The following is a 9919-nucleotide window of genomic DNA, read 5'->3' on the forward strand; positions in this document are numbered from 1 at the left end:
CGTCCTATAACTTGGCCATGCCACCAAAATCGAACATATTCCTTTATTTTCAGCAAATCAAACATATTCCTTTATTTTCAGCAACTCGAACATATTCTTTTATTTTCAACAAATCAAACACATTCCTTCTTTATTTTCTGTTTTTTTTTTGTCTTCAATTTTGAATGTATTATTATCTAGGGTTTTTGTCATAAATGATCTCTGAAATTGAATCACCGCATCAGGATAGTCCTTGAAATTGAAAATCAATCAATGTAGTCCCTGGAAATGAATGTTGCAATGTGGTCATTTCGTTACAATTCCGTTAAAATTTTTGTTATGTGCTTATGTGTCACATAAATGGGTCCCACAAATCTAATTAAATATTAACATTTATATTAAAATATTAAAATAATAATAAATAATATTTTTTTATGTCAAAATAAAAAATACATCTTTTTTTTTCTTTCGTTGTCTTTCTCGCGCAGGCTTGGCTACCATGGCAGCCCTACCCACTACCAGCCGAAGCAAAAAATCTCATGGGTGTGGAGGGTTTTTGCCCAAATCTTCTGCTACTTGTCAAAAAGATTGGTGTGGGGCCGTCAACTTAGTCCTAGGGTGTGGCGGTAGATCGGAGGATATGGTTGGGAGAAGGTGGGTGTCAGCGATGCTGGAATCAGAAACGAAGAAGATAGTTTGGTTTGACTGGGTTTCTATTGTAGTATATTATGTTTAAACGGATCAAGTGCCAAAAATGGAGCGATGGCAGCCAAGGCTGCTCAACGAAGATGATGAGAGAAATTTTTTTTTTAATTTTTTTTAATTTTGACATAAAAATTTATTTATTTATTATTTAAATTTTTTTAATTTCATGGTAATATTTAATTAGACTTATGGAACCTACTTATATAAAGCATAAGCACATAGTAGAAATTTTAACGGAATTTTAAAGGAATTGTAATGGAATGACTACATTGATTTGTGTCATCAATTTTTAGGGACAACATTGATTGATTTTCAATTTTAAGGACCAGCTTGATGGGGTTGGTCAATTTCAAGGACCATTTGTGATAAAACCATATTATTTATTTGTATCATTATACATAATGCTCATATTACAACAGTTATTCAATATTTCATACATTGTACATACCCATGTATAAAATCATGACAACAAACTTAGAGTAAACATTAAATACAGTATATGAGTTATAGTGTCGAAAACTCTACTATGTTCCAAAAATATACTGCGATCCTCGTAGTGAACGATAGTCTACGTGGTGTTTCATTTATCTCGACTCATGCCTTCCTCCACCACCGGACTCATTCCAACTTCACGGTTCCTTTCCTTGATGTTTCCATGCCATCCTAATTGTTTTATTATTCAACATTAATCCAACCAAGTCAATGCAAAGAGAACAAAAAAAAAAAAAAAAAAAAAAATCTAAATTATAGAACTCTCAACTCCATCTAACCTTTATTTAATTAGGAAGGTCAGTCAGTTTGTGGCCAACACAAAATATTATCAAATTTGCTTCTAGAGGGTCTAAAGCCACCGGGTTTGAAAAGACCTTTCTTCTTTGTAATATCGTTTCCTTTAAAATATATATATAAATCTTAAACAAACATGAACAGATGTACTAATTAATTATGATTAGTAAAACTTAACCTAACTCAGGAAGTAAGGAAGACATAGGTACTAATTTCTGATTAAGGAGATCCAGTTTTATATATTAATGCGGGGAGTTTATTGAAACTATTGAATTCATAATATGATAAAGTAGCTCATGGGTGGGGAACTACTCTTTTGATGTGTCTCGCAATGGCTCTATTCGCAATATTCCTATCTATTATTTTAGAGATTTATAATTCTTTCATTTTACTGGTGTAACTGGTTGTATATCCTCATATTAATTAATATTAATCATGTCACGCAACACCGGTTGATTGCATCTTTGAATTTAAAAGAACTAAAAATAGAGAAGTAATTACCAAGTTTCATGTTGAAACCGCGAAACTTGAGCTCGCGGTACTCTTGGCACAAGGCGCAGCCCTCACAGAAGCAATGAACCAAGCAGTCACCACAAGGGCTCCCTTCCAGGGTGTATTGCTGTCTCATTTTGGAGCGGTAGAAGCATGAATAGATACACGGAAAAGCCGTCACACAAGCAATCAGTATGTACAGCGCTCCACTTGCGCAACAAGCTGCATATAATTTAGTTAATTAATTAGTTAACCCTCATAATACACCCTAATCCCATTTAGAAAGAAGGAAAAGGAAAGGAAGGAGCTTAATTAGTTAATTACATATAGAACCCTTATCGACGGTCTCTGCAATTTGGCCAAAAGTGATGCATGGACACCAAAGTGTTACGCAACCTGCATGTAGACATACACAATAACATGAATCATTAATTCACGAGTAAATGATCAATACATGATCCAAACTAATCCCCACTATTAACAACTTTATCAAAATAATTGCAAATCATTTACGCTATAAGAAAATCTGACAATAGTGAGAATAATATGTGTATATATATATATATATATATATATATCCCATTTTTATATATACGTACAGTTTTTTGGATCGGAGAAGCAATCGAAGAGCCCGGTGGACCAAGGAACGAGGTCGCGATGGCGACTGTGACCACTGTGGGAGCTCATGTCTTCGTGAGAAGTAGTAAAATAAGGTTCAGTCAGTATCAGTGGATCCACCTGAATTTCTTCAGGTTTTTCTAATGTTGACTTGATTGATATTGCAAAACTGAAGAACGTATTTCTATTTTTTATTGGTTACGCGGCACCCGGAGCTGAACTGGGAAAAAAAAAATTGCAATCCCCCGTCTTATAACTTGGCCATGCCGCCAAAATCGAACATATTCCTTTATTTTCAGCAAATCGAACATATTCCTTTGTTTTTAGCAAATCGAACGTATTCCTTTCTTTTCAACAAATTGAACATATTCCTTCTTTATTTTCTGTTTTTTTTTTTTTTTTTTTTTTGTCTTCAAATTTAAATGTATTATTATTTATTTGCATCATTATTACAACAATTATTCAATATTTCATACATTGTACATACCCGCGTATAAAATCATGACAACAAACTTAGAGTAAACATTAAATACAATTTATTGTGTCGAAAACTCTACTATGTTCAAAAAATGCACCGAGATCTTGGTAACAAACGATAGTCTACATGATGTTTCATTTATCTCGACTCATGCCTTCCTCCACCACCGGAGCCACCGGAGTCATTCCAACTTCATGGTTCCTTTCCTCGATGTTTCCATGCCATCCTAATTGTTTTATTATTCAATATTAATCCAACCAAGTCAATGCAAAGAGAACAAAAAAAAATTAACCTAAAATATAGAACTCCATCTAACATTTATTTAATTAGGAAGGTCAGTCAGTTTGCGGCCAATAGAAAATATTATCAAATTTGCTTCTAGAGGGTCTAAGCCACCCGATTTGAAAAGACCTTTCTTCTTTGTAATATCGTTTCCTTTAAAATATATATAAATCTTAAACAAACATGAACAGATGTACTAATTAATTATGATTAGTAAAACTTAACTTAACTCAGGAAGAAAGGAAGACATAGGTACTAATTTATGATTAAAAGAAATAAGGAGATCCAGTTTTATATATTAGTATTAATCATATCCAGACAGTAAGACCTATATTAGTGTCAAAAATTCTTGGGCATACAAGGTCAACAGATCTTGTTGAATATAAAATATATTATGGCTACACAAACCGTTGAAGGGAGTTCTAGATCTGGCCGTCCAAGACGAATTAATGCGGGGAGTTTATTAAAACCATTGAATTCATAATATGATAAAGTAGCTCCTGGGTGGGGAACTAATCTTTTGATGGGTCTCGCAGTGACTCTATTTGCGATATTCATATCTATTATTTTAGAGACTTATAATTCTTTCATTTTATTGGTGTAGCTGATTATATATCCACATATTAATTAGTATTAATCTTGTCATGCAGCACACCGCTTAATTGAATCTTTGAATTTAAAAGAAGAACTAGAAATGGAGAAGTAATTACCAAGTTTCATGTCGAAGCCGCGAAACTTGAGCTCTCGGTACTCTTGGCACAAGGCGCAGCCTTCACAGAAGCAATGAACCAAGCAGTCACCGCAAGGGCTCTCTTCCAGGCTGTATTGCTGTCTCATTTTGGAGCGGTAGAAGCATGAATAGATACATGGAAAAGCCGTCACACAAGCAATCAGTGTGTAAAGCGCTCCACTAGCACCACAAGCTGCAAATAATTTAGTTAATTAATTACTTAACCCTCATTAATCGGTTACTAATACACCCTAATCCCATTTATAAAGAAGGAAAAGGAAAGGAAGCAGCTTAATTAGTTAATTACATGTAGAACCCTTATCGACAATCTCTGCAATTTGGCCAAAAGTGATGCATGGACACCAAAATGTTATGCAACCTGCATGTAGACATACACAATAACATGAAACATTAATTCAAATGTAGAGTAAATGATCAACACATGATCCAAATTAATCCCCAATATAAACAACTTTAACAAATTAATTACAAATCATTTATATATAATATATTTATGCCATATTTTTATATATACGTACAGTTTTTTGGATCGGAGAAGCAGTCGAAGAGGCCGGTGGACCAAGGAACGAGGGCGCGAGGGCGGAGATGGGTAGGTGGGTGGGTCATGTGGCTGTAGCCACTTTGGGAGCTCATGTCTTCGTGAGAAGTAGTAAAATAAGGTTCACTACCGGAGCTGACTGGGATGCCCGTGGCCGGTGCATCGACATGTTGGTGGAGGTGGTCGGAGGAGGAGTACTTCTCGTATACGTTTGCTTTTGACGAGTACATGATGGTTGAAGATTGGTGGGGAACGATCAGCGATGAGGAGGTTGAGAGAATATGATCTCAGACAGAGAGAGAGGGGAACTTCGGTTTATTGACTTCCTAGTCTCCTTTGTCTGCGGCTACGTCATGCGTGTCTTTCTGGGTGCTTCCTTGCTTACAAAGCTGGGCCGGAGTTTTTGAAGGCCCGGGGAAAAGCCTGTGAAAAATGGCCCTTTTATACAGAACAATTTTTTTTTTTTTTTAAATTCCGAATAAAAATCGCGGAGTGATTTTTGAACATCTATTTCACGTTTTACACTTTATTTATTTATTTTTTATTTATTCAATCGAATGACTATAAAAGATAGGTATACAAGTATCACGATATACGGAGTAACCACGAGTAAGAAACGATTCGTGTAAAGCAAGACTCTAAAAGATTCGGATACATGAGTTAGAGAAGTCGTTGTTGTTACATTGCAACTTCATATCACATTCAAAAGTAATCAAAAGACCATTTGCTTGCGTTACCAGTGGTTTCTTCATCAATTTGGGATTTGGGTACAATTGGAATATTTTAGAATAATTGGGGGTAGGGTACGTGCGTGGGTGACCTTAGCTTAGCGCACCACTACACTTCTCTCAATTTACATTTGGGTACTGAAATCAATAGTGGGCTGAAAAATACGAAAGTAGGCCCACCAACGGTGCATTGATGTAAGTGGTGGGCTCGGATTCTTGGAAGAAAGACCTCGAGTCAGGGAATGCGTCTGAGCTGTTGGGCCCACCAACAACGGCTCCCACCAGCAAATTTGGGTTGGGATTTGGACTCAAGAAGTATCTAGACCCGGCTTTGCACCCGATACGGGCCGGATGGGCCTGCACCGATGGTAGCGAGCTGCCCCGGTGGTGTATCCTCTGTGGGTAGCGTGCACCGTATCCGACCATGTACGACATCCTTAATGGATTATCACCTAGAATGTAGTCCACCTGAAGAAAAATCAATTCCAAAATTACAATGTTGTCCTCACATATTCTAATTATTCTAGAAGCACCCTTGTTCACGTGGGTGCCCTCCTAACGAAGGTCAGAAAAATAAGGTTAAAGTCAAATAGGACAAGATCAAAATCTAGCCGTTAATTTGTCTTTGTTATCTAAAGATGGTCCATGACTGAATGTATGGTCATAAACTCGTAAGACCGTAAGAACTGGCAGAACTTTCGCGGAATTAAAATACCATCGCAATAACATTTCATGTCGGAGAGAGACACATTAGTTTTCATGAATTACCTGGCGTTTGGCCAATTGTTTGAGGAAAGCAGGGGAGGCAGAGGTCTCGCCACATGGCACGTTCTTATTGGCATGGCTTAGATAGTTGGAGTAGGACAGAAGTAGGAATGAAAGTGAGGTTACATGCTGCATGTTACTACCTCCTGGCTTGAATATCAAGCCACCTTCAAAAGAGAAAAACTTAATCAATTTACTAAACTTAATTAGTGAGTTCCACAAAACAAAACAAAAAAAATTAATTAGTAAGTAATTAAAGAAAAACAGAACTGGCTTGAATATCAAGCCACCTTCAAAAGAGAAAAACTTAATCAATTTACTAAACTTAATTAGTGAGTTCCACAAAACAAAACAAAAAAATTAATTAGCAAGTAATTAAAGAAAAACAGAGATTTGCGCATAGTCCTGGAAAGTTTATGATCTTATTATTTTATTCTTTGTGATCATAAAAATATTATATACCAGGAGAATATTGGACTTGAGGATGAGAAAGTCCAGGCAGTATGGAACATATAAACCCATCAGCATTCTGTGTGAAAGATTCGAAATAATCTGCTTTTCCCATAAGCACTTCCTGCAGCCAAATCCAAAAGCACATTTAATTTTTTTTTCTCCTGTAGATGATGAGAAACACTGAGACTGACACATGCATTGTGTATAATAGCTAGGTTTCAATTGCAAAACCAATGAATCGAAATCCGCCATTCATGAATCAAGATAATCCTATTTTATTTTCCAATATTCTTGTACTTATTATTATCTATATGCACTGCACATAAGATATAGCAGATCGATACTTCCTCGGTGCTTCAGAGCTCCTCCAAGTGACAACAATTGTAATGTATTCGTGCCTATAGAAGAGACGCGTGAAAATCATCTCAACGTAATAATGCACAAACAAGCATATGCACATAAAATACAAGAAATATGCGGAAATCATTTCCCTGTAAAAGGATAACAAGATATGATAGAGTGGGAAAAGGATTACGTTTTGAAATCCGGGACTGGGAACTGAAAAGCCCTTAACAAGGGGTCGCAATCAGTTCCAAGAAAAGTTAGGGTTGTGAGGCAAATAATACGTCTGAAGGGAAGAGTATGGGAAGAAAGAAGGAAAGAAACCCATCCTCTCGCTCTCGGCACCTTTAAGCACATGTACGCAGCAGAGACTCAACTCATTTCGTCCACCCATGGGACCCACCAGTCCACATGGAAATGGATGACCACTTTGTTGCTTTTCTCTGATTGACGCGACTACACAATGCCAAAAATCCATTCCACCCTAAAGTCACTTCTACCCCTCTCGCTTCCTTCTTATTATCTTTAATCCATCGGGGCAATTTCGACTATGTACTGTCTAATCTGATAATTAGCAAATGAAAGCCTAATTGTAAGCTAAAAATGGATCTTGTCTTAGATTCACGCACTTTTTTCCTAAATTTTCTCGACTATTATTTTTCTACATATTTTCTAACTTTACATAACAAATGCTTTGCATGTTGAGTTATTAAATCCAATTTGCACTGAGATGTACGGATCGCACCACCACTTAAAATACAAAGACCTTTGTTCGCTTAACATATTCGAGTTGCTCGAAACGGTATGCCAAAAGGGTCCACAAGACAACCAAAAACCACGGTGCACACATTGGATAATGTTAATTATTTGCACAAACACTATGTGACATAAAAGTTAATGGCATATTTTTATCAACGATGAGAAATGAGGGGAGACAAAGGAGTCGAGTGAAAAGGCAAAAACGAAAGTTAAGTCATTGATGTCCGTTCAATTATTGATTAAACGGACATGGTTGAGGATTCGGAGGATCCAAATGGAAGGGATGCGGAGAAATCCTATTCGAGTTCCTACGTTTAGACTTAATTCCAGAGCACGTGATACACAGACCATACCACCTATTTTGCACTAACGCAACGATTAAAGAAATGGTTGCTACATTCCATACAAGAACATAAAGCCAAAAAGAATAAAAACACAGATTGAGACAACAATAAATTATATTTAAATAATCAATAAAGTTGGTAGCACAATGATTAAGGAGTAATAAAGAAATAATTAAGAAATGAAAGCTAGATTTGTTTGGCTTAAGTACCTTGGAAATGAGGACGTTAATCCCAGCATGCTTGTTGTCCCAACCAAACTCGTTAATGGTATCACCTGCTCGCAACACCACCTCGTTCTTCACTATATATTCTCTGTATACGCGCCTCCTCGATGCCTTGTGCAGCCACACTGCTCCCCACAGCAACTCATCCTAAAGTATATTAATCCGACTACATTAAGCTAAGAAATTCGATTTCTAAAAATGTTACAGAGACGGGCCAACATTTTACTACTTAATCATATCGATATTGCGTTTAACAAGTTATTCACTAACACGAACTTGTAAGTTTTATCGTAAAAAATTTCGGTGTAAGAGTTAGTTTTGTTGACCTGGAAGCCGTTCACGTCGCAGTAAAAAGGGCACACGGCATGGTGCAGGCTGGCGCTGTACGCACCCCGGTGCCTGTCAGCAAACTCGAACACCTGCGTTGCAGATTTTACTTTTTAACTTTTTACCTGAAGTTAATAAAACAAACGAAGTGAACAGTTAAGTGAGTGAGTGACAGCGACGCACCCTAACGGCTCGATTGAGGAGGAACCTAGAGTAAGCCGGGTCACGTGATCTGAACACGATAGAAGCAGCGGCGAGAGCAGCGGCTGTTTCGCCTGCCACGTCAGACCCCGGGTGGTTCTTATCGATCTTGTACACAGCGCGTGACGTGTCCATGTCCTCCGGCCGCTCCCAGCAGTTGTGGTCCGAGTACGGGTCGCCGACCTGGACAAAAACGACGTCAGGCACCGCCGTCGCCTTGAGGAGGTAGTCGGAGCCCCATTTCACGGCCCGAACCGCGTTCTTCAGCTCCGGACCCATGGTTCTCCCGAAGTCGATGACGCTCCACGCCAGCAACGTCGTCGTGAATGCCATTGGAAATCCGAACTTTACGTTGTCGCCGGCGTCGTAGTAGCCGCCCGATAAGTCCACCTGAAGTTAGTATTAATAAATGCAATGTCAGAAAAAAAAATTCAAATTAAACTCGGCGTTTGAGAAATGTAGGAGTGCGAAGGGAATGGGAGCTTACTCCGGCGGTGGACCCGTCGTGCAATGCGGAGTCGCGGCGCCATTTTATGCGTTGATCCTGGGGGAGCTTGCCGGAGCGTTGGCCTTCGAAGAAGAGGATGCTCTTGCGGAGAGCGTCGTGGTAGTCGTGGGTGGCGGCGCTGGTTGAGTGGAAAAGGAGAGAAAGGAGGAAGAGGGCTGCGAGAGGGGCGCGAAATGCGGAAACATTCCCCGGGAGGCAGAGGAGGTTTCGCGCCATTTTTGTTGGTGGTGGAGGGGAGCAGAGCACACTTAACAGCAGCCGTCTTGGGTTCTTTTATAACGAAAAGGCGTCATTGGATTCCAGAGGCTGGGCCAATGGGGTTGAAACACGTGGAGGAGGTTACTGGATCATGCTCGGATTCCAATGCAGGACTTGCGTGACTGGATCGCTTCGAGTCTCTTTGACTCGTTGGACCGGGTTTGGAGAGAACCGGTGTCTAAATTTGTTTGCATGGTAATAACCCCGAAAGATTGTAAGAATCGACGGTGGATTAGATTTGTGAATTTAATGGACGAAATGATGAGTTAAATTATGGGGGAGGTGGATGGTCCATGGTGCGGTGGATGCGACACACGTGGAAGGCGTGAGGGGTGTCGGCCCCACAATGTACAACAAGATTATACCTCTCCTCTCCAAGAC

At 38.8% G+C, this 9919-nt stretch overlaps 3 protein-coding genes across 3 annotated transcripts; all 3 read right to left on the minus strand.

Annotated features, from left to right (window-relative positions):
- Positions 1 to 1024: 1024 nt before the first annotated feature.
- LOC137731535 (protein PLANT CADMIUM RESISTANCE 2-like) lies at positions 1025 to 2957 on the minus strand. Its single transcript, XM_068470659.1, has 4 exons — positions 2562 to 2957; positions 2287 to 2358; positions 1972 to 2184; positions 1025 to 1347 (listed from the first exon to the last, which is right to left on the minus strand). The coding sequence occupies exons 1-4, from the start codon at positions 2647 to 2649 to the stop codon at positions 1265 to 1267; spliced, it is 456 nt and encodes a 151-aa protein (XP_068326760.1). The 5' UTR covers positions 2650 to 2957; the 3' UTR covers positions 1025 to 1264.
- A 125-nt stretch (positions 2958 to 3082) lies between these two features.
- On the minus strand, positions 3083 to 4949 carry LOC137731534 (protein PLANT CADMIUM RESISTANCE 2-like). Its single transcript, XM_068470658.1, has 4 exons — positions 4610 to 4949; positions 4378 to 4449; positions 4051 to 4263; positions 3083 to 3284 (listed from the first exon to the last, which is right to left on the minus strand). Exons 1-4 carry the CDS (start codon positions 4857 to 4859, stop codon positions 3193 to 3195), a joined length of 627 nt encoding a protein of 208 aa, XP_068326759.1. The 5' UTR covers positions 4860 to 4949; the 3' UTR covers positions 3083 to 3192.
- Positions 4950 to 5234: 285 nt separating this feature from the next.
- On the minus strand, positions 5235 to 9530 carry LOC137731532 (endoglucanase 8-like). The gene is made up of 7 exons (XM_068470656.1): positions 9260 to 9530; positions 8755 to 9162; positions 8571 to 8663; positions 8230 to 8391; positions 6585 to 6696; positions 6126 to 6289; positions 5235 to 5825 (listed from the first exon to the last, which is right to left on the minus strand). The coding sequence occupies exons 1-7, from the start codon at positions 9494 to 9496 to the stop codon at positions 5502 to 5504; spliced, it is 1500 nt and encodes a 499-aa protein (XP_068326757.1). The 5' UTR covers positions 9497 to 9530; the 3' UTR covers positions 5235 to 5501.
- Positions 9531 to 9919: the final 389 nt, after the last annotated feature.

The sequence above is a fragment of the Pyrus communis genome, chromosome 4, assembly GCF_963583255.1.
Source record: "Pyrus communis chromosome 4, drPyrComm1.1, whole genome shotgun sequence".
NCBI classification, from domain to species: domain Eukaryota; kingdom Viridiplantae; phylum Streptophyta; class Magnoliopsida; order Rosales; family Rosaceae; genus Pyrus; species Pyrus communis.

Excerpts from the sequence above, each read along its gene's own strand:
- LOC137731534 (XM_068470658.1), bottom strand. The coding sequence starts at position 4,859 with ATGTACTCGTCAAAAGCAAACGTATACGAGAAGTACTCCTCCTCCGAC. Across the intron at positions 4,264-4,377 it reads TGTCGATAAGGGTTCTACAT|CTTGTGGTGCTAGTGGAGCG; the intron begins GTAATTAACTAA and ends AATTATTTGCAG. Across the intron at positions 3,285-4,050 it reads CGGCTTCGACATGAAACTTG|GATGGCATGGAAACATCGAG; the intron begins GTAATTACTTCT and ends TAAAACAATTAG.
- LOC137731532 (XM_068470656.1), bottom strand. The coding sequence starts at position 9,496 with ATGGCGCGAAACCTCCTCTGCCTCCCGGGGAATGTTTCCGCATTTCGC. Across the intron at positions 8,664-8,754 it reads TCCTCAATCGAGCCGTTAGG|GTGTTCGAGTTTGCTGACAG; the intron begins GTGCGTCGCTGT and ends TCTGCAACGCAG. Across the intron at positions 8,392-8,570 it reads GCGACGTGAACGGCTTCCAG|GATGAGTTGCTGTGGGGAGC; the intron begins GTCAACAAAACT and ends AATATACTTTAG.
- LOC137731535 (XM_068470659.1), bottom strand. The coding sequence starts at position 2,649 with ATGAGCTCCCACAGTGGTCACAGTCGCCATCGCGACCTCGTTCCTTGG. Across the intron at positions 2,359-2,561 it reads CTTCTCCGATCCAAAAAACT|GTTGCGTAACACTTTGGTGT; the intron begins GTACGTATATAT and ends GTCTACATGCAG. Across the intron at positions 2,185-2,286 it reads CGTCGATAAGGGTTCTATAT|CTTGTTGCGCAAGTGGAGCG; the intron begins GTAATTAACTAA and ends AATTATATGCAG.